At 44.2% G+C, this 24480-nt stretch overlaps 1 protein-coding gene across 3 annotated transcripts in view; it reads right to left on the reverse strand.

Annotated features, from left to right (window-relative positions):
• The window catches only part of LOC147465031 (uncharacterized), a 54077-nt gene that overhangs the window by 16089 nt on the left and 13508 nt on the right, over window positions 1-24480 (reverse strand). The window contains exon 1 of one of the 3 annotated variants that reach the window (XM_086517582.1): window positions 7954-7988. The exons of 1 other annotated variant lie outside the window; for it this stretch is intronic. Coding sequence is in view for 1 of the 2 variants with exons in the window: in XM_086517575.1 (XP_086373701.1) it covers window positions 7248-7265 (18 nt within the window). In the remaining variant the exon portion in view is untranslated. Of the gene's footprint in view, window positions 1-7247; window positions 7395-7953; window positions 7989-24480 lie in introns of those variants that run through there. One more of the 3 variants, XM_086517575.1, reaches the window with a different exon arrangement.

The raw sequence follows: 24480 nt of genomic DNA on the forward strand, positions 1-24480 counted from the left end.
ATAAAGCACGCAAGGATGAGCAAGCTAGGTACATGTGAATGAGATTGAAGGCAGAGACAGACAGACATTGTTATTTGTTATTTCCCTCCTAGTACGTCAATATATGCACCACCTACAGGACAATCCCCTTTTCTATTTTGGATGATGACATATGGGGGTTTTCCAAGGATGGTGACATTATCATATTGAGAGACATCAATGCTAGGACTGCCCATCATCAGACAGTATTCTATGATACTTCAGAGGAGATGCTTGGGGAGCTTGATGTTACAGAGATGGGCTTATCCAGACTTTCACAGGACGAGGAGCACACTGTAACAAACTTGGACACCCCAAGTCAAGATTCTACCGCGACACAGCAGAGATTCACTTCAAAACACTTCACAAATCAAAAGAGAGTTGACATGGCCCGGCGTAGTTCCGTGCCAAGAGGTATTGGCCCCAAAGATTGGTGCCCTTTTCAGTATTTCTTTTATATAAATCTTTGAGCAAAGTACAACCGGCCCACAGGTGCTCGCTTTCAAACTCTGCGTCCAGATGCTCTGCAAAGTGAGCCCCTTGGGTCACTTATAAAGATTTACAAGGGTTGCTAAAAGCAGAGCCCCAAAAGCGTTCATATCAAAAGCAATTTGGCCCAAAACCTTATTGGCTAAAATCTGCCAACAAAAAGCAATCAGCGTAAGCTGCAGAAATCCGTACTGCCTGCCAACGTAAAAAGCAAAAATACGTACGCATTGCCACGTCAACATCCAGTCAATGCGAATCACGAGATTCCGTACAGCTACCACGTCAGCCGGTCAACAGGAATCACGGGATTCCGTACAACAGCAAGTCAGTGTGCATTGCGGAGATCCGTATTGTCAGCCACTCGATTACGCCTGCAAAACAGACACAGGCCATAAATTGTCTTAGTAGACACTGACGGTTAGTACAGACGCACTGGACACGACACATCTAGCACTTGCAAAAATCGACAGTCACATCACACGACATCACGAGACATCATATGAGAAATCACACAAAAATTCATTCCAAATCTCAAACCATGACTGCCAACAAAGTATTTAGCAATCGCATCTAGATCCATTCCGGACCTCACTGATCCGCGATTAACTAATCCTTATTGTGATCATGTCTATAGAGATTTATGAGACCGAAATGCTGCAATCATTTCGTCTTTCAGTTCCTGCACTCAACAAGTCAAATGAGAGAGTACAAATCAATCATATTCAATTTCGGGAATTCCGTGTCATAAAGTCATACAGCAGAATATTGGTGAGCCCATTAGTGTCCTTGAAACCCAAAGGAGACATCCATGACCTTATTCAAAAATCGAGACAATCTGTTGACAAAGGAGCTCCCCTCTTGTGCCAACCCCCTGCACTTATTGAATTTGGGGTTCTATCGGAGTAGACTATGCTAAACCGAATGCTTCAAGGTAAAGTTCCAAAATCTGAGGAGTATCTGCTAGGTCCTGCTCCTCCATCCACTTCGCATCCAATGCGGGATAGTTCTTGAATTTAACCAAGAACTGCCGAATCGATTTACCTTTCATCTTTCTTTCCTTGTGTGCCAAAATCTGTTCTGCAACGAGTATCTCCTCGCTTTCCTCCACTTTGGGTGGAAAAGGATTCAATAGACTCACATGGAATGCATTGTGAATCTTACAAGTATCAGGCAGCTTTAGTCGAGAGGAGACATCATTTACTTTTCTTTTATCTGGAAAGGACAATAATACCTTATGCTAAGCTTTGGAAAAAGCCACTCCTTCCCCTTTCGTTTTCTTAGGCGTGCCTTCTCAAAACGTAAGAGCACTCTATCGTCTTCCTTTAATTTCAAATCTCGTCGATGTCGATCTGTTGCCTTCTTATGTCCTCCTTGAGATTTCGTAAAGCCTCCCGGACCTTGGCAAAAGCAGTGTCCAAGTCCCTCGCGTATTGGTCGCCTTCAAAAATCTTGACTTTAGTGCTAAGGAAGGGTGGAACCTTCGGAGCACCTTCAACTATCTCAAATGGCGCCTTCCACGTCAAAGAGTGAACTGTGTTGTTGAAGGCAAATTCCACCAAAGGTAAATAATTTTCCCATTGAGTCTTCTGATCAAAGATGTAAGACTTCAATAAATCCAAAACAACTGAATTTGCAATCTCAGATTGCCCATCTATCTGTGGGTGAAATGATGACGAGAACTGCAATCGTGTGTCAATGTTCTCCCAAATAGCCCTCCAACACAAACTCGTGAATCGGGGATCTCTGTCGGAGACTATTGTCTCAGGCATGCCATGTAGTCTGAAAATATGTGCAATGAATAGCCTCGCTAAATGATCCGGCTTGTCTGTTTTCTTCACTGGAATGAAGTGAGCTTGCTTGTTAAATCTGTATATGACAATCCAAATGCCATCATGCGCACTCTGTGTCTTCGGGAGATCAAAAATGAAATCCATTGCAATACTTTCCCAGGGGCGGTTGGGAATGGGTAAAGGCTGTAACAATCCCTGTGTCTTATGCCTGTCAAACTTGACCTTCTAGCATACTAAACAACTACGTACAGAGTCGTCCACATCGTTCTTAAGTCTGGCCATAAGAAGTAACGCTCTACACCTTTCAAGGTGGTGTCGATGCCGCGGTGACCCATTAAAGGTGGACAATGGCACTCAATCAGAACCTTTTCCCTCAACGGCTGTGTGACGCACAACATCGTTTTCTTCATCAAGTAGCCATCTCGTATGGAACGTCCCGCTACTATCTCCCCATTCTGTATTCGAGTGAATGCATCGGAAAAATCCATATCTGTGCCGTACTGATCAACCATGTCCTCGAAGCTTTTAAAATGAATCACGAAAATAGCCAAGACTAGGGGCTTTCGAGACAATGATTCTACCACCAAGTTTTTCCCTCCCTGAACATGGACAAGCTGGAAGTGAAACTGTGACAAGATGTTAGCCCACCGTGTCTGCTTTTCCGAAAGCTGCTTCTGTGACAAGAAGTAGTGTAAACTCTGATGATCAGTGAACACCATGAAATCAGCTCCGAGTAGGTAATGTCGCCACTAAGTAAGAGCATGGATCACTACCAAAAGCTCTCTCATAAATCTGTGCTATCAATTCTAGCCTTGAAAACAATCGGCTTTCATAGGCAATCACATGGCCTTCTTGCATTAAGACCGCTCCCAGACTACGACCACAAGCATCACAATATACTTTAAATGACTTTTGCAATTCCCGCAAAGTCAACACTGGTCCAATAGTCAGTTTCTCTTTAAGTGTCTGAAAGGCAGTCACCTCTGCCGATCCCCATGAGAAAGGGACTCCTTTTTGAGTCAATATGTGCGAAGGGGAAGCTTAAGATAGACTCGTTCTTCCTACGACCTTTCATCGTCCTTCTACACATCCAGATTTGTATATTTACAATAAGAGAGGATTGGTGACTCTTATTATCCTATATGTGGGCAATCTTGTGATTATAGGTAGCCACATTGAGCACATTCGTAGTACTATGAATATCTAGGCTAAGGAGTATGAGATGACAGATCTCAACTTACTTCACTACTTTCTTGGATTGGACATATTGCAAACAGGAGGGCATCTCTCTCAATCAACAACAACTAGAAGCATTTGATATGACTCAATCCAAACCTATCTTATATCTCCTATGGATCCCAACCACTAGTTGTTATAATATAACCCTTAGATGTAGCACATGCTACAAAGTATTATAAGCTGGTTGGTTCTCTTTTTTGGGTACTCAATACCCAATTTGATGTCACTTTCCCTATGAGGCTTCTCAATTCATTCATGCAGAGACTCGCCAAGTCACATATGGAGCAAGTTCTTGTTAAAGTTTAGGCATCTCAAGTGAACTGCCCACTGGTATTGCTATATAAGCAACCCCTTGCCTCCATTGTATACACATTCAATTATTCATCACAAAGGTTGATTGGTTCAGAAGACTCTCTCTCTCTCTCTCTCTCTCTCTCTCTCTCTCTCTCTCTCTCTCTCTCTCTCTCTCTCTCTCTCTCTCTCTCTCTCTCTCTCTCTCTCCCCTTGGTCTCTACGCTTCCACATCGTCGACTTTGACATGGTATTAGAGCTTCTTGATGGAGCTTAGCACTTGAAGCCCTTGGATTGGAGGAGCAACCCAAAAGAGGAGAAGAAGAAGCGGTCACTTCCCTTGTCGTTGCCGGCACCACCCCACCCCACCCCCCCACCCCCCCCCCCCCCCCCGCCGTTGTAGCTACATATCAAAACGCTGGCGTTTTTTGCTAGCCGAAGAAGCTAGCACCTCTGCCGACGTTCCATGCCGCCACCCACCCCCCTACGACAAGCGTTTTAGAACACTATCCGTGTAAGGTGCAGTGGAAGTGAATGTCAAACTTTGCTCAAGATTAGTGCTCCAAACTGTGCTCAAGGTTCCTTTTACTTAGGGAAGAGAGAGCATTCAATCCTTTAATGAGAGAGTGCAAGTGATCACAAATCTGGTACAAGACGCTGATGCAAGTTGTGAGGCTCTAATGCAATGTAGATCTAAATTTGAAGACGACGGCGATGACGAGAATGGCGACGACGACGGCGGAAATGCTTTCTTCTGGGCTGTTCCTTATCTGCTGAATTTGCTGCTATAAAAACGCTGAACTGCTCATGTCCAAAGACGCTGATTGTTGACTATGGAAACGCTGATCTGCTGCCTATGGAAACGTTGACTGCTGCCTATGAAAACGCTGATCTGCTGCCTATGCAAATGCTGATCTGCTGCCTATGAAAATACTGCTACAGGCTGCTGAAAACGCTGTTGATGCAGGCTGAAAAATTGATGTGGATAGCAGCTGAAAACGCCAGGTAATAATCAATGCTGAAAAAAGCTGGCTTTATTGCTGGAAAAATGTTGGGCTTATTGTTGGAAAAACGCCAAGCCTTCAAGGTTCTTGCTTGAGAGAGAGAGGGAGATGCCTGCTGCAAATCACTTACCTGTGCACGTCCTGCTCTTCTGCCAGATAAGCCTAGCGCTAGCTTTTCTTTTATACTGCCTTGGCTCATTTGCCCTACCCAGTTCCCAACAAAAGTCACTCAAAAAATAATAAGTGAAAAATGCCTAAAATAGGGAAAATAGGTTCTGTGCACTGGAAATTGCTCCTGATGGATACTGATGGTAATGCTAATAATCATGTTGTGTGCAACCAGAGGACTCACAAAAGTGCCAGAACACTTCCTAAGCTAGACTAACACTGACTACTGGCTATGGAAACGTTGATCTACTGCCTATGAAAACGCTGATCTGCTGCCTATGGAAATGCTGATCTGCTGCCTATGAAAACGCTGCTACAGGCTGCTGAAAAACGTTGTTGATGCAGGCTGAAAAATCGTTGTGGATAGCAATTGAAAACGCTAGGTAATCAATGCTAAAAACGCTGGCTTTATTGATGAAAAAACGTTGGGCTTACTGTTGGAAAAACGCCAGGTCTTCAAGGTTCTTGCTTGAGAGAGAGAGAGGGAGATGCTTCTTGCAAATCACTTGCCTGTGCACTTCCTGCTCTTCTGCCAGATAAGCCTGGCGCTAGGTTTTCTTTTATACTCCCTTGGCTCATTTGCCCTACCCAGTTCCCAACAAAAGTCACTTAAAAAATAGTAAGTGAAAAATACCTAAAATAGGGAAAATAGTTTCTGTGTACTGGAAATTGCTCTTGATTGATTCCCATGGTGATGTTGATGATTATGTTGTGTGCTACCAGAGGATATGCATCTACACGATTTGCGAACAGACTCATGAACACTTCCTAAGCTAGATCGATTGGACTGAACTAAACCCTTGTCATGAAGTAGCTTGTCCACGTACACATAGGGTTAGATGTGTCACGTGACATCCTCTCCTTTTTAAAGTGAAGTATTGGTACCAAGTTGCATGGCTTCCTTGTAGTCTGCCAACACCTCTGGGTAAGCTTGGAAAAACTCTTCGTCGTCCCACACTGCTTCGTGGGTTTCTCGATCCTTGAACTTCAAAAAGTATTCTCACTTGCTTCTTCGAACCATGTCGAAAGCGATGCAACAACACTTGCTCCGGCTCCATGACTTCAGCTTCATCGATGATCTCCAGTTCTTCTTCTTCCGAAATGTCCTTTGGAGGTGTTCCTTAAAACACTTTCAACCAAGAAACATGGAAACATTGTGCATTGACCATGAGTTAAGCAATTGTAATTTCCTTAAAACCTCATTATCTTTTTGATGACAGGACATGGACCATACATTCGAAAAGACAACTTTGCACACCTCTTTCCAACTTGCTAGACATTGCTTCATGATTCTTAAATACACCCAATCCCCTTCCTTAATCGAAACATCTTGACGATGCTTATTAGCCTGCCGTGAATGAGATTCAAGAGCCTTGCTTAGCAGAAGCTTTACACTCTCAGAAATCTCATCCAATGACTAACTTTCAGCATTGACATCAAACATTTGACTGACCGAGCGAGTCAAAAGTCACTGAAACGGACGGCCAAAAGCTGCCTCATACGAAGTTCGACCAATGGCAGAGGAAAAAGAGTCATTCAAAAAAGCATGTATCGATGGGAGATAGAGCTCCCAATGAGACTGCTGATCATGCACATATGACTTTAAAACATCAAAAGCCAACTGATTGTAAATCTCTGTCTAACCATCTGACTGTGGATGAAAAGCCGATGAAAAATTCAACTTAGTGCCAAGATTTTCGAAGAGCGCACGCCAAAAATTAAACGTGAACTTAATATCCCTATTTGAAACAATCGATTTTGGCAAACCACAGAGAGGCTACCAATGCTTTATGAACAACCGTGCTACATCTTGTGCAGTGACTGTGGCCTTATAAAGAATCAGCATGCAAAACTTGTTGAAACGATCAACAATTGTCAAATATTGAGTGTTTCTTGAATACAAACTAGGTGGAAGGTTAGTCACAATATCCATGGAAATATCTTGAAAAGGTCCATCGGGAATAGTTGCTGCTTACCCCGAGGAGCTTTAACCTTTTGACATATAGTGCACTGTGTGACATAACGAAACACATCTTTCCGCATTTTAGGCCAATAAAAGAATCTTTCTATTTTTTCCAAAGTCGTGTTCAATCTCCTGTGCCACCGGTGAGAGAATCATGTGCATCATGCAATATGGTTGGTCTGAGAGAGGGTAACACACATAGACGTTGACGAAAATACAATGAACTGTCACAAATGAGATAGTTGCTTGGCCCTTGGGAAGCAAGAGCCTGCAACCACTGCTTACCAAACTCGGAATCCGCATATTGGTTCTTCATGTTGTCGAAAGACACCCCCCCTGTATAAAAACTGTGAATCTTGACTCAAGAGCCAAAAAGTTGTCCTTTGCGACTCAATGCATCTGCAACAACAGGGTCAGCTTTTCCAAGCACATACTCAATCAAACCTCCAAAATGCTCAAAAAATTATGACGACCGTGCTTGGCGATCACTCCAATGTGCACTAGACATAGACTGGAGCCACTTGAGGACTTGGTAATCTGTGCGAACTGTGAACTCTCTACCATAAAGAAAACGCTTCCAATGCTTAAGAGAGTGAATGACAGACAAAAGTTCTTTATTATAAACTGAATAGTTCTTTTCTGCACTATTGAGCTTCTGGCTAAGGAAAGCTACAGGACGACTATGCTGTTGAAGCACAGCGCTGCTGGCGACATTGCTCGCATTCGACCATACCTCAAAGGGGTCAGGGTCATCCCAAGAGGCAAGGATAAGACACAGTGCTTCTGTCACTGCAACCTTCAGAGCTGCGAAAGCCTCAATGGCTACTTCGGGCAAGTCTACGCGCTGTTGACAAGTCTTTACCCCTTTCAAAACATCAGTCATAGGTGCGACAATGCGTGCAAAATTCTCTATGTGCGAACTATATGCTTGACATAACCCAAGAAAAGAACGGACATCATATGCAGTTTTGAGCAGATCCCAATTACGTACATGTTCCACTTTCGCAGGGTCTAGCTTGACGCCTTCTGCAGAAATAACATAACCCAGATAAGTAACTTCAATGAGAAAAACTCAGATTTCTTAGCTGCAATGTACAACTGACACTCATCCAAACGGGTTAGTACCCTTTTGACATCCTTTTCATGTTGTTCCCACGATGAAAAAAAATGAGATTATCATCCAGAAAGATGAACACACATACACCAACCATATTGCCCAAACGGCCTACCATGAGACGATTAAATGTATCCATGACACCTGTCAATCCAAAAGGCATAACCACATACTCCCATTGCCCTCGCTCTGAGCGAAAAGCTGTATTGAAGATGTCGCCTTTGAATATCCGTACCTGATGGTATCTACCCTTGAGATCGACCTTACTGAAAACCTTTGCCCCATTGAGCCTATCAAGGATATACTCAATGCGAGACATCGGAAACTTATTCTTGACGGTCATCTTCTGCAATGCCCTGTAATCAACACACAAACAAGACGAACCATCTTTCTTTCGAACAAACAAAATAGGAGCAACAAAAGGACTTACACTAGGACGTATGAATCCTCTAGCCACCAACTCCGTGAGTTGCCGCTCTAACTCTTCCTCATGTGTCTTGTTCAAACGGTAAGGAGCCTCACTGACAAGCTGTGCCCCCTGCATATGCTTGATGCGATGATCCTTCGGCAGCTCGGGTGGGAGACGGGGTGGAAGATCATCCTGCAAAAAGAGATGTTGAAACTTGGTAAACAAATCTAAATACCTGTCTGGAGCCTGAATGCTCTAGGAAACTGAAGCAACATAGATGTATGCCGCTTGTGCTCCTCGTCGTAATTCACGCTTTACTTGCACATGAGAAATGAGAGACAAAGAATACAGACCCTCCTCAGCACGAATCATGCGAGAGTCGGTCTTGGCATTTAATGTGAGGGTGTTGGTCTCCCAATCAATGAGAGGATTATGCTCACGAAACCATCTAATGCCCAAAAGCATATCACATCCTGAAAGAGGAGACACGAGAAATTTCCAACCGTAAACAACACATCAAGGCACTCTTTCGTGATGAGAGAGCGAAGCCAGATACCTCGAGAGGAGATTTTTGACTAACCTCCAGGCAGGCTCTCTCAACAAGAGAGGCACTAATCACATCATGCATACTGACTGGATCAAACATTATGATAAAACGCTGACCCTTTACATAACCATAACACTTCATGAGAAATTCATCAATGTGTGTGTCAGAGACATGAGAAGATTCAGCTTGGTTCATTAAAGTGCTTGTGGTTGTTGTGGGTGCCTTAGGTTCTTTAGGTGGGGCTGTCTTAGACAAGCCTTCTTAATGTGACCCTTGACGTGACATTGATAACATCTACCTTCCTTAGCATAAATCACTTGTTCTTCAGCCGTTATGTATCATCCTACAATTCCTTGTGCGGCTTTTTCATCCGGGGTTAGCTTAGGTTTTGCAGGTGCTTTAGCTTTATCCTTAGATTCATTGTTAGAGTTCTTTTCCGAAGAATTAGAGAAAGATTGGCTAGAAGAGTTACCATTCTTACCATTCTGAGGGTTCTGAGAAGTCTGGGAGGTACTTTGAGACGACTTGTTCTTTTTAGGCTTACTCTCATTGTGCTTCATCTCTTGGGAGAGAGCAATTGCTACTGCCTTGTTGAGATCCGAGGGGTGGAAGACTTCTACATCAAACTTGATATATTCATCCAACCAAAGAAGAGAAGCCTCTTTGCGCTCATCATCCGATTTGCGTGATTGGGTGCCAAGCTGCAAAACACGGCTTGAGATTGCGCCAATCCTCTTTCCACCGCGCTATGTACTGTGGTGGTATAAACCGCGCCTTGAGCTTGTCTCGGAAGTCGGCGCAATTGAAGGAAAGTCTTCATCGGCTTTCTCTAGGTGCGCGGCCAACTGTGTGTCTTGCCATGCGTGGTACCAATTAATGGCATCACCGGCAAGGTACATGGCTGTCGTCAAAACCTTGCTATTGCTTGTCTTCTTAGTTGTTGCAAAATAAGCATTAAATTGATGCAACCAAGAATAAATAACAGTAGCATCCATCTTACCATCATACTTAAAGAAAGTCAACTTCTCTATGACTCGGTTGTTAGAGTCCGAATCTCGGCTTGCGCCACTTGAAGACCCACCAACATCTTTGGCCGATGCGGGTTTCGAGCTGAGAACCTCTCGGACCAACTCTTGCATGCGTAGGTCTCTCTGCACCTCACGCTCCACCTCAAAGGCCACTCGTCCTTCTTCGGCCGCCAAGCGCGCTTCATCGAGCTCACGCTCCAAAGCTACCTTTCTTTCTGCTTCTCTTTCCTTTTGTTCCTTGTCCGCCAAGCGCGCTTGTTCACGCTCGCGAATCATCCGTTCCTCTGAGGATGTCTGTCTTTCTTGACGCTCACGCTCCAAGGTAACGCACTGCGCTTCTTGTTGTTGTGTCATCATGTCCATCATTGACTTGACCAAAGCCTCCATAGGATTTGGTACAATCCGTGGCATAGATGGGAAAGGAGGAGGGTCAAAAAAACCTCCTTGGTGGTGAGATTTTTCTTCGCTACTTTCATGCCCATCACCTCCATGCGAAGTATCCATTCCACTTCGAGTGATGACCATATACTGAAGGTGTCGGTTCTTACGTTCACGAAGAACTTGGGTTCTTGTGGGTCTTGGCTCTTGGGTTCTTGAGGTTCTTGAGCTTGTAATCCGTGTTAGAGAAGGATCTTCTCTTCACCCAAGCGATACTCTTCCATGCGGGCGCACCCTTGGCGAACTTGCGCTCACACCAAGGTTGCTTTTTCCCACCTCACGTTGATTGGTCGGCCGCTAAGTGCACGGTCCGCTCGCAATGAGTGAGAAGAGAGCAAGGGGAGGCTGGACAAGCCCTTCTTTCTTGGGTTTCCTATCACTCTTCGAAAACACGATTAGGAATCGACTTGCCCAAGTAGACTTGGGTTATGTGTGATCACAACAAGCAAAGAAAATTATGTGGTTCTTGTGGTTCTTTCCTTGAATGATACAGAACACTGCCAAAGCTCTGATACCAATGTAAGGAGCAACGGAAGTGAATGTTGAACTTTGCTCCAGACGAGTGCTCCGAACTATGCTCAAGGTTCCTTTTACTTAGGGAAGGGAGAGCCTTTCATCCTTTAATGAGAGAGTGCAAGTGATCACAAACAAAGTGGATAAACACTGTGAATGAAGGTGCTGAGACTAAGAGATAAGAGAGAGAAGAATACGACACCATACAAGCTGTCAAACCCTCCTCCAAGGGCCCCTCTCTCGATGGCGAGATAGGTCTATGCTATTGATTGCACAAATCTGGTACAAGACGCTGATGCAAGTTGTGAGGCTGTGATGCAATGTAGATCAAAATTTGAAGACGACGGCAACGACGAGAATGGCGACGGCGACGGCTGGAAATGCCATCGTCTGGGCTGTTCCTTATCTGCTGAATTTGCTGCTATAAAAACGCTGAACTGCTGCTGTCCAAAAATGCTGACTGCTGCCTATGGAAACGCTGATCTGCTGCCTATGAAAACGCTGATCTGCTGCCTATGGAAATGCTGATCTGCTGCCTATGAAAACGCTGCTACAGGCTGCTGAAAAACTCTGTTGATGCAGGCTGAAAAATCGCTCTGGATAGCAGCTGAAAACGCCAGGTAATTAATGCTGAAAACGCTGGCTTTATTACTGAAAAAACGCTGGGCTTACTATTGGAAAAACGCCAAGCCTTCAAGGTTCTTGCTTGAGAGAGAGAGAGGGAGATGCCTGCTGCAAATCACTTGCCTGTGCACTTCCTACTCTTCTGCCAGATAAGCATAGCGCTTAGTTTTCTTTCATACTGCCTTGGCTCATTTGCCCTACCCAGTTCCCTACAAAAGTCACTTAGAAAATATAAGTGAAAAATGCCTAAAATAGGTAAAATAGGTTCTATGCACTGAAAATTGCTCCTGATGGATTCTGATGGTAATGCTGATGATCATGTTGTGTGCAAGCAGAGGATATGCATCTACTCTAAGTGCCTCGGCATGCCAATCTGCGAACAGACTCGCAAAAGTGCGAGAACACTTCCTAAGTCAGACTGACTCGACTGAACTGAACCCTTGTCATGAAGTAGCTTGTCACGTGACAGTCCGTGTTGCCGAAGTTCGGGTCCTTGCCTTCTGCTTATGTGGTGTCAACCTCTCCACTACGTTGGTGTAGCGTTTTGAGATGCCAGCGGCCCGCTCCTTAGTGCCCTGTCGACGACGCCATGTCCCCCTCCCCATGCAGCGTTTTGAAACGCATGCTGCAGAGAGGCTTGGAGTTTCTTGGTTCGGAAAGAAATTCCTTTGGGCGAACCTTACGCTGCCGAGTGGCTTGGACAACTTGTGGCTTGGTTTGTGCGGCTTGGGAGTTATTTCCAGCTTGGGATTAGTGCAGAGGAGTGGATCGCTATCAGCTTGAGTTCTTGCAGCTTGGAATTTGAAGCGGCAAGGAGATTTTTTGTGGCCTATTGGAGTGCGAGAAGGTACAAAATACCAAGTTTTGCAATTGCAACATGGCCCCCCCTTGCTTGAGGCTCGAGCGCCCGCAACGACAAGACCAAAAGCAAGGTGGCTATGAATAACGGACCGTCAACCATCCATTTAGCGGCCTGTGCACTGGCACAATTCTCAACGAACCCGACAAATTGTTTGGCTCAAGTTTGTGAAGTCAAAAGCAAATGGAGAAGTTTGCTAAAGCACAGCGGCAAAGGTCGGTTGGAGAAGGATGGCAATACCAGTACTCAATTAGCTGCCTTGGTACCCATGAGGTACGACCAGAGTTGTTATAAATGTGACGACGCTCTGTTTGACTCGGGAGTTTGAAGCCAAAGGCAAAAGCAGGAACTCACAAAAGACAAGGATAAAGGCAAGCTAGACACAGATTACGGTAAATAAAGATTTGACAACAGAGATCGGCATGGCACTCGTGGCGGTGGCCACAATGGCCTCGACTTCAGATTTTCAGCCAGAGAGAGGCTTGTGAGTGGCAGAGAGGGGCAAACAACGCTCCCTAAAATTAATTTGGACCCTTGTGTTGGAGTTCAAGTTATTAGTGTTTGGACCCGTAGGTAAGAGTTCAATGCACATGCATCTAGCAGGGAACCAATCATACGTCTAAAACACTATGGATAGGCGCGCCAATTCATTGTTGTGGTCGGATCATGGACAGGATGTGTTCCTACACTTCATAATCTTGGAGTTTTATATTTTGGACGTGATGTGTTCGTAGTTCACGAATGGGAATTATTGGACGTAGTATGGTCTACAGTTCAAAATTTCTACAGAGGCAACCTATCCTCAAGATGGCATTGCTTTCAGGTACAAAGTTGAGAGAGCAACATCGAGGTGTATCCTGTATAAAAACCGGTGTTGGGGTGTCCATGGTAGCTTCTTCATCGACTTGGTCTCACTATTGATGTCCACTATGAGCTGCAAAGAGAAGTTTAGGCATCTCAAGTGAACTGCTCAATGTGATCCTATTATTTAGTTTGCCTTTTGGGTATTTATTTTACTTATTTGTTGAAGTCTTGGGTAGGGCAATTTACTGGGATTGCTATATAAGCAACCCCTTGCCTCCATTGTATACACATTCAGTAATTCATTGCCAAGGTTGATTGGTCCAAGAGACTCTCTCTCTCTCTCTCTCTCTCTCTCTCTCTCTCTCTCTCTCTCTCTCTCTCTCTCTCTCTCTCTCTCTCTCTCTCTCTCTCTCTCTCTCTCTCTCTTTTGTTGGAAAAATCAGGGCTGTATATTACTGAGTACAAAAGAATCCCCAACGGATGCCAAAATAGCCTGTCACGTGGGGTGTACAAGCTGAATGTAAGGATGAGAGCCACTATAGTGACAACTCAACTAGTACAATCTCATGGTGGTCTGTGTGATGAGTGGAGGAGAAACCACTGAGGAGGCGCATAATGCCATGTAATCTGTCCACCTGTAAGTGTGAAGAAGAGTGGAGATCTTGCCCAACGTCGAAGGAAATCAAATCGACGAGCCTCGGCTGCTCTAGATGTGCCTGAGGAAGAATCCCACTGCCAGATGAGGGTGTGAATGATGTCCAGCCAAATGACAGTGAGGGTATCCTGAAGGAGCTGCGGTGCCGCACTGAGAATATGAAGACAACGAGCTCTCCAAACATTCCAGAGTGCAATGCTGGTGATTACTGAGAAGATTTCATCACGTGTTTGAGGATCTCCTTGCCAAGCAATCTGTGGTAACATAGCCAAAGTCCCTCGTCTGTAACCAGTCGCGGTAAGCATAAGAGCTGGATCTGTGTCTGAGCCCTCATAGAAAAGATGCGGTCCAGGCATCGGCATCAACCAGGAAACAGATCCCCGAGTGAGAAATCCATGCTGAACTCCAGCTCTGCTAAGTAAAAAACCAACTGCTAGCCAAACTGCATGAGAAGACGAGCATGACCAAAGGCAATGGCAGGTGACTCAGGTAGGCGCAAAGAACATCGAGTACATAACGGATCGTGACCCATAGAAGCTAACCAAGTCCCAACTGGAAGTCTTGCATGTGCAATCATCCAAAGGAAAAAGGAAATACGACGAGCCACATGTAAATCCCAGATGGCTGACCAAAATTGCCGTAGATAGGCGTGTGAGAGACCTGAATGTAACCAGAAATGCATACGAGTGGGCTGCTTTGGGTGCTGTCTCATCAATGCGAATCTTCCAATTCTGACTGTATACTCAAAGAATGATACATGTGCGCCGGCAGGGTTAGAGTGAGGCCAATGCCACTCTCCTGGGTCCCAATAAAGCTGAGATAGGGCACGACCCTCCCACACCCAAAGCCTCCAAAGTGCAGCATCATGCGAAACGGGGGTCAACACGACGCTTCCCGCGGGAGCCAAGTACTCGTATGGCCTCCCAACGAGCATCGGGGTAGACAAGGTGCGGAGAGGTAGTAGCATAAGTCAGTCTAGCATGCATCCCCGAAGAGTAGTCAGTATCAACTGTGAACAGCATAGTGTCGAAACGAACTAGTAAGAGAGTGCTCTGATAGAAGAGGCCTTCCCAGCCACAATGTGGAGGAATCTGAACTGTACCGCGCATGACTACGTCCCAGTGTGAAGGAATGGCGGAGCCAATCTCAAGCAGTCTGTCTGTTACCCCGCGACCAATGTCATAATGTTCTGCCACAAAATCTGCATCCAGCATACGCGTCTCATGAAACAACCGCATAGAGGCAGCAGGTCCAGTGTCCCAAGCAGCCCAGTCAATGTGAGTCCTCTCTCCAAGCTGACGAGGTGGATTAACCGAAGAATCAAGAACTGCATCATTCCAAATGAGAGGCTGGCGCTCAATCTCCTCACGGCATGAGGGAGGTGATCGTTTGATAGCGCGTCGCATGGATACCCAAATCTGAAGGAGCGAACGAATAAAGGGTGAGAGAGTGCTGGTGCACAAGGGGGCATCCGTGAAGAGAAAACGATACCCTGTTTGCCAAGTATGGCCATCTCTAGTTCCGAGGCGCGGAGTCACTGTGGAAAGAGCGGCCTGAAGAAGCATCTTCCAAGGTTCTTGGCCGGGAAAAAGACCCCGAACAATAAGCTTGGTAAGAAGGGCGCGACTCTGTAATTCTGGATCAATAATGCCAAGGCCCCCCTCTGATCTAGGACGAATAATCGTGGACCAGCGAACTCCAGCACGAGTATCAGTAGTCCCATCTGTGCCACTCCATAAAAAGTTCCGCACGAGTCTGCGTAGCTGAGCTATCACACCAGAATGTAGCATCCAACAGGAGGCCGTATACCATACTGTAGCCAGAATGACCTGGTTGGCGACCAATGCGCGGCCAGCCAACGACAGATGACGTGAAGACCAATGACAAAGCTTCCTGCGAATAGACTGTAGCACAGGTGCAAACTGCTGCTGTGAGGAAACGTCAAATCCAACCTGGAAGCCCAGATATCTGCATGTCTGACCTGGCTGAAGCCATGTGAAACCATCAGTTACCCCCCATGTAGGTATGTCATCACTGCCAACCAATAACCCATAGGATTTATGCCAGTTAATGCATGCACCACTGGCAATGCAAAAAACCTCCAGGGCTCCCCGCATGGCATCAAGAGCTGCTAACTCATAGCGCAACATCAGCATAGTGTCATCAGCAAACTCCTGATCGATAAGGTCCGGAGCTGAAGGTACTGGCATGGTCAAGCCACGAAATGCATGACTCTGAGCACGAAGAAAGTCTGACATAGTCTCACCCACAAACAGATACAGATATGCTGCTAAAGGGCATCCCTGACGGCCAGATCGAGAGAGCTCAAAACTGCGACTGACACGACCACCAATAGTAATAGCACTGCTGGCAATTCTGAAGAGAGCGGAAATGCCCGAGATCCATCTTGAAGGGAAACCCATCCTAGCCAATGATCCTTCGAGAAACTCCCACTCAACACGATCGTATGCTTTCTCGAAGTCAAGGATGAAAAAAGCGAGAGGTTCCGAAGATGATCTGGCCCACTCTACTCCCTCATAAAAGGTGAAGATATTGTCCAGTATGCATCGATCCATAACAACACTCTCTCTCTCTCTCTCTCTCTCTCTCTCTCTCTCTCTCTCTCTCTCTCTCTCTCTCTCTCTCTCTCTCTCTCTCTCTCTCTCTCTCTCTCTCTCTCTCTCTCTCTCTCTCTCTCTCTCATTGGTCTCTACGCTTCCACATCGTCGACTTTGACATTTCTTCAGACTTTGCGGTATTTAAAGTAGCCAAATTCGTTAGGCTTTTTCTATGCGACTGGAGGTACAAACTTCCACATCATTATTTTAGGATGGAGTGATTCAAATTGGGACATAGATCTAGATGGACGACGGCCAACAACAGTAAAAAGAAAAAAAAGAAAAACAGAAAAAAGAAAAAAAGTAAAAAGAAAAAAAAGATGCATTCCTTCTCCCCATCCTCTCTCGTCCTTGTTGTGCACACGATCAAGCATTTGAACAAGACAACTGCTCCAGCTTGTGCTACTTTCCGACCTATTTTTGTAGTGGAGATTACATACACATTTCCAAAGCTGGCATATTCCTAGAAGGTTCAATTTGAAGACAGATTATTTCTTACTTGAGGCATATCCACCATTCTGCATACAACATTCTGACTTGACAACTTAACTCCATATTGACTGAAGCGTACATGGACCTATCACTAAGAGATACCAAGTTTGCTTTTTGGTCCTGAAAAGTGGGAGGGGTTCATTATGACGGCTGACAAGTTATCAAACTTTAAGCTTGAAGGAGGTATTTGTTTTTGGCTTTAATTGTGCAAATTAAATAGCAGTGCTCAAGACTTGCCTTTCATTCATGACGATGGGATGCTTTGCATTCACTGAATGCTGGACAACACCTCTCTTTTTTTACTACACTGGCAAGGGACAATTCCTCTGTTTCTACGATATACATACCTTACTGTCAATCGACAAAATTTAATTGCTTCAACTCCCATTTCATGTTCTTCCACAAAGTACCTTGATATCAAATTTTTTAATCATTCTTGGAATACTGACAGTTGGTATAAGAGCTGAAAAGTTCCCCTGAAGTCAAGCTGAAGGCTTAGTATGGGTCAAACTTTTACTGCTCAAACTTTATTATCTCATTTCATACGTCTGCTCCATGTACTAGCTGGCTAAGTTTTCCACGTACTTCCATTGTGCTATTCAATGCTTTTATCGATGTTGTCAAATCTTGTAAGCCAGTGAAATGGTGAGCTGTACTTTCAGCAATTTACTTGTAATCAAGTTGCTGATTTGTACATACTTTGATACACGTTCTCTGATATTCCATCATTCCAGTGACCAGTCGTACCTTACATTTAAGGGGTCGGTTTGAGCTTGCGAGTATTGTTCAAAGACTCGATTAATATTCAAACCATTTGCTAAGAGGAAGCAATCGATTTATGTTTGCAGCTCATTTGTAAGATTGGTCAGGCGTTCAGTGTTGACTGTGTTATTTTGAGAGACTAGCAGTGGCTTGAAGGCAGACTGCCTCTAAATGCGGATAAATGTTTTGACAAATAAGTCTGAATTTAGGATTTTTCAGCTACTTATGCTTCCTCATAAACGTATGCTCATAGTAATGTAGCAGCAGATTTTTTGGTCGATCCTTTAAGACTGAGTTGTAGCCCTTCTGTTTACCATTCTTTGTGGTTATCATAGTTACCAGGAACGGGAAACCGGAACGGGAAACCGGAACGGGAACGGGGAACAGGAACGCGGAACAAAATGCCATTCCCTGTTACGGGTACTCGCGTTTGAAACACGGAACGGGGATTCGGAACGGGAACTTGGAATGGGAACGGGGAACGGAGACCTGAAAACGGCCATTCCCTGTTACTATGGTGGTTATACCCTCATTTACTACAAGTTGGCATTTGGAATCTAGATGTGACATGGGTAGATGGTCATTATGCTATACAGTAATTTCTAAGAGAAGAAACATTGTAAGATGTGAAGGAAAGTGTATTTGTTGGCATGTGTGTTTTGGTCCTTCACTCCTTAGGTGGGTGGCCCTTGGCCTTTTGCTTTGTAGGCTAGCTGTCACCAGATAGTGATTTGGCTGAGGATGACATGTGGCATCTGTTGATGACGTAGCCAGCAAGGATGGGCAATGTAGAGGACATGGAAGATCCGCTGACTTGGCAATAAGGTGAGGTGGCAAACTTGTTGATGCATTGCTAGGGTTTTGACGTGGCATACATGGTGACACGGCGGCATGAATGCGGCACCTATGTACCCACAAAATCAGCCAGCGCTTGCTTTTCTCTGCGTACTACCTGCTACCTGTCAAAGGTGCAATGGAAAAGGGTGAATTGGGTGATGATCTCGTCTGCAACCATGAGTCTCAAGATTGGGCAGCCAATGGATCTCGGATCTATCATGATAGATCTCCACGGAAACGTCCTCTATTGCGTATTGTACACCGAATGATCACGGGTAGCCAATCTGCTATGCAATTTGCACACAAGGGAGGGGAAGTGGAAGGGCTAGAGAGAAGAAGAGAGATTATAGAGGAAAAATGTTGCCAAGAGAAAACACTAGGGTTGAGAAAAATGCTAGAGAGAAAAAACGCTAGAGAGCTCAAACACTAGAGAGAGTGCCTTGGCCCAAGCAATCGTTGCTCTGCTAATCAATGATATGCCAAATACAATTGGGGTATAGGGAATGGCCAAAGATGCCCTCCCTACATTTGGAAAACCTCACGACCCATAAATGGACAAAATTGGTGATAAAATGTGTAAAGTCACTACTAAAGTGACCCACATTTGTAAGCAAAACTGTAGAACGCCAGATTCTGACTCGGGGAAACCCTAGGAACGGAGTCCCGCCTCATGCGAGCCTACTGGGTGGGCAACACCATGGAATGCACCAAAGAGAATGTATGTTTACCTCAGGTACGACCGGGCACAACCACAAAGCAATCCTCACTCCCAAATGTTCCTTTGGGAGATATTGAGGCTACCACCGCAAGATAGCTCCTAGATGAGGAACCAATCATGAGAGCATAATGTTGCTTGTGGTAGAGGTTTGGTTAAGATATCAAGAGTGTCGGAACATACTCTAGTCGAATAGAGCCATCCTTGGTCTTCTCACGAACATAATGGTACTTCATCTCTATGTGTGTGGTCTGAGCATGAAAAATTGGGTTTCTCGCAATGGTTATACAACCCTGGCTGAGTAGCCTTTGTAACCACATTGACTCACATGTAGCATTGCAAACAACCCTATACTCCGCCTATGTGGATGGTAAGGCAATTGTAGGTTGTTTCTTTCTGCTCCTTGAAACTACTCGTGAGCCAAAAGAAAAGGTGTAACCTGTTGTTGGCCATCGTTCATCTGGATCTATGCCCCAATTTGAATCACTCCATCCTAAAATAATGATCTGGAAGTTTGTACCTCCAGTCGCATAGAAAAGGCCTAACGAATTTGGCTATTTTAAATACCGCTAAGTCTGAAGAAATGTCAAAGTCGACCATGTGGAAGCGTAGAGACCAATGGGAGTGAGCACGAGAGAGAGAGAGAGAGAGAGAGAGAGAGAGAGAGAGAGAGAGAGAGAGAGAGAGAGTCTCCTGAACCAATCAACCTTGGTTTTGAATTACTGAATGTGTATACAATGGAGGCAAGGGGTTGCTTATATAGCAATCCCAGTAAATTGCCCTACCCAAGACTTCAACAAATAAGTAAAATAAATACCTAAAAGGCAAACTAAATAATAGGATCACATTGGGCAGTCCACTTGAGATGCCTAAACTTCTCTCTGCACCTCATAGTGGACATCAATAGTGAGACCAAGTCGATGAAGAAGCTTACCATGGACACCCCAACACCGGCTTGGATACAGGATACACCTCGATGTTGCTCTCCTAAACTTTGTACCTTAAAGTAATGCCATCTTGAGCATCGGTTGCCTCTGTAGAAATTTTGAACTGTAGACCATACTACGTCCAATAATTCCCATTCGTGAACTACGAACACATCACGTCCAAAATATAAAACTCCAAGATAATGAAGTGTAGGAACACATCCTGTCCATGATCCGACCACAACAATTACTGTATAGCATAATGACCATCTACCCATGTCACATCCAGATTCCAAATGCCCACTTGTAGTAAATGAGAGTATAACCACAAAGAATGGTAAACAAAAGGGCTACAACTCAGTCTTAAAGGATCGATCAAAAAATCTGCTGCTACATTACCGCGAGCATACATTTATGAGGAAACATGAGTAGCTGAAAATTCTAAATTCAGACTTATTTGTCAAAACATTTGTCCGCATTTAGAGGCAGTATGCCTTCAAGCCACTGCTAGTCTCTCAAAATAACACAGTCAACATTGAACGCCTGACCAATCTTGCAAATGAGCTGCAAACATAAATCGATTGCTTCCTCTTAGCAAATGGTTTGAATATTAATCGATTCTTTGAACAATACTCGCAAGCTCAAACCGACCCCTTAAACGTCAGGTACGACTCGTCACTGGAATGATGGAATATCAGAGAACGTGTATCAAAGTATGTACAAATCAGTAACTTGATTACAAGTAAATTGTTGAAAGTACAGCTCACCATTTCACTGGCTTACAAGATTTGACAACATCGATAAAAGCATTGAATAGCACAATGGAAGTACGTGGAGAACTTAGCCAGCTAGTACATGGAGCAGACGATAATAAAGTTTGAGCAGTAAAAGTTTGACCCATACTAAGCCTTCAGCTTGACTTCAGGGGAACTTTTCAGCTCTTATACCAACTGTCAGTATTCCAAGAATGATATATCAAAAAATTTGATATCAAGGTACTTTGTGTAAGAACATGAAATGGGAGTTGAAGCAATTAAATTTTGTCGACTGACAGTAAGGTATGTATATCGTAGAAACAGAGGAATTGTCCCTTGCCAGTGTAGTAAAAAAAGAGAGTTGTTGTCCAGCATTCAATGAATACAAAGCATCCCATCGTCATGAATGAAAGGCAAGTCTTGAGCACTGCTATTTAATTTGCACAATTAAAGCCAAAAACAAATACCTCCTTCAAGCTTAAAGTTTGATAACTTGTCAGCTGTCATAATGAACCCCTCCCAATTTTCAGGACCAAAAAGAAAACTTGGTATCTCTTAGTGACAGGTCCATGTATGGAGTTAAGTTGTCAAGTCAGAATGTTGTATGCAGAATGGTGGATATGCCTCAAGTAAGAAATAATCTGTCTTCAAATGAACCTTCTAGGAATATGCCAATTTTGCAAATGTGTGTGTAATCTCCACTACAAAAATAGGTCGGAAAGTAGCACAAGCTGGAGCAGTTGTCTTGTTCAAATGCTCGACCGTGTGCACAACAAGGACAAGAGAGGATGGGGAGAAGGAATGTTTCTTTTTTTTCTTTTTACTTTTTTTTTCCCTTTTTTTTTTTTTTTTTTTGGGGGGGGGGTTAGGTGTCAAATACCGAAGAAATGCATACCCCACACAGGGATTTCTCGGATGAGGTTCATGCAAAATGGATAAAGATGTTTAACCTTACTTGCTGCTACTCAAAGATCAAGAGCCTGAACCCGAGTGGTCACTCTACAAACCATGCCAACTTAAACTACATGAGCTAATGAAACAGACCATAGTGTATATTTGAGCTTAAAAAACAAAACACGACACACAATCTTGAATGCAGTAGGATACTAAATTCCAACAGCAAAAGTCAGCTAAGTTTTCAATTTCTTTTGAAAGAAAATGACCACCTGGAAAACCCACCAAAAAGAAGAAAATTCTTTGTGGAGGAAAGTACTTCTCCACAAAACAAGAAAACCCATCCGTTGTCAAGGAACATCCCGAGTAACGTCATCTGCGTACAATGGTAGTAATACTAATATGCCCAACAGAGATATACGAATGCTTCTCTCTAAGGGTACACCAAATGATGAGCCTTGAACCAGGAAGCTCTAAATCGCATTATCAAATTGAGCCATATGCATTGGAAGACACATGGCAGGGACAAAAAAATATAACGATCAGCTCTTATAAGTACCCTCGTATTCATTATAGCATCCCTTGTCACATCATCAGCGGACAACAGTAGTAGTACAATTCTAGTAGTGATGGTTCTTAAGAACTCTTTGAATATAGAAATGCAAACGACGAATCTTGAGCCAGAGGGGTTAGGATCACATTAGCAAAGTTTAGGTATACACAATAGAAGATTACAAAAATAAACCCATTTAGATACACACCTCAGAGATATACGAGACATGATCAGTTTACCCTTCATTAATTGCATTGAGGCAACTTATTAAGAATACCTGAGGAGGAAATTTCTCAAAAAGGACCTACCTCTCACAAAGTAATGACATGGCATGACCAACCTTAAGTACTTGTCGAGAGGACAAGGGGTTAAACTTGGCAAGCTGTACGAATATCCACGTTTTGTGTTGGCTGAGGTGCAGCAGTTTCTATGCATGTCTTTTGGAGCAGATGCTTTTGGTGCCAAGCATTTTTGGAACATAGCTTTTGCGGCTCATCCTTTGTACTATTTATAAGTGCCCAAAGGTCCAGTCTTTATAGAGCATCTGGATGCAAAGTCTCGGAGAGAGCTGAACCCTCCAAAGTTATACCCTTGTGAAGCAATAATAAAGAAATACCGGAAGATTGGGGTGCATCCCAAGACGGAACTCTATTGTTTCATGTCGACTCTCTCTCTCTCTCTCTCTCTCTCTCTCTCTCTCTCTCTCTCTCTCTCTCTCTCTCTCTCTCTCTCTCTCTCTCTCTCTCTCTCTCTCGCTTAAAGTTTAGTTATTTTTGCAGATTTTGCTCGTGTGTTGCTATTGATTTCTCGCTTGGAGTGTCCAAGCCTGTAACAATCATTTGGAGCTCAGAACGATTCGTCTTCCACGGAGGATCCGATCCCTTCTGCATCACACATGGGTTCCTGTGAAGAATCTAATTGAGACCACACCCCTCCGACTGTTGGTCGCCGAGGAGATGAAGCAAAGCTGAGTCCCAACGTGGGAATGGAAGAAACCAACGGAGATTTTGGCAAATTCCTAGCGGGGAATCTCAACAAAGCGGAGTATAAACGACAATTGCAGGTTGACGTGTATAAGAAGATTCATCGAGTACACCAAAGACCCGAAATATGTGAATCACTTGAAGAATTACCCGCTTGACCAGGTTCACTTCAGATGGCAAGAGGCCGTCCATCTTCCTATCAAGTTGGTGACGAAACAAAAAGCAATGCCGATTGCAAAAAAGTAGAAACTATACTCATAGCCAAAGTTTGACAAAGCTCTTGAAAAGAAGAAGAACCAGATGATGAAAAGCTAAAAGAACTCTCGAAAGAAGAGGAAATTAGAGGAATTCCCTCGATATTTGGCTCCAAAATCGACTTTTGAGGTGGTAAGCAGATCCAAGAAGCGTGTCCATTTCGAGAATGACCTAGATTTTTCTTCATCTTCAAAGAGTTCCACCAATTCATCTTCCTCTAGTTCCCAAGAGGATGAGAAAAAACGGAAGAAGCAAAGAAAAAGCAAGAAAAATAAATTCGTGAAAACGTCTAGAAGGCATAGGGAACCAATTAGCACTTCAATCGAGGAGACTTCATCCTTTGCTGACAATTCAGACAGTGAGAAAAAGAACGAGAAGACCAAGGAGTTCAAGGATGGGGCAGGCTACTGTCACAAGACGGGCACCACGTGCCACTAGAAAAGAACAGATTGAACAGACTTTTAGCACTTCAATAACAACTAGACTAAAAGAGAGAGAGAGAGAGCACACGACACGGAGTGGCGGAAATTGGAATTCCACCCCAGAGAGTATTGGCCCCAAACCTTGGCGCCCCTTTTGATATTTCTTTATATTACTTGAATTGAGTACAATGCCGGTACTCGTGCTATGCACCTTCTCACTGAAGCGTGTCAGAGACACAGCCCTCTGCACAAATTTAAAGGCCCTTGGCCTCAAAAGCAGTTTACATGAAAACAACTCAAAAGCAACTGGTCCAA

This window comes from Adiantum capillus-veneris, chromosome 1, assembly GCF_014529385.1.
Source record: "Adiantum capillus-veneris isolate H3 chromosome 1, ASM1452938v2, whole genome shotgun sequence".
Lineage (NCBI taxonomy): Eukaryota > Viridiplantae > Streptophyta > Polypodiopsida > Polypodiales > Pteridaceae > Adiantum > Adiantum capillus-veneris.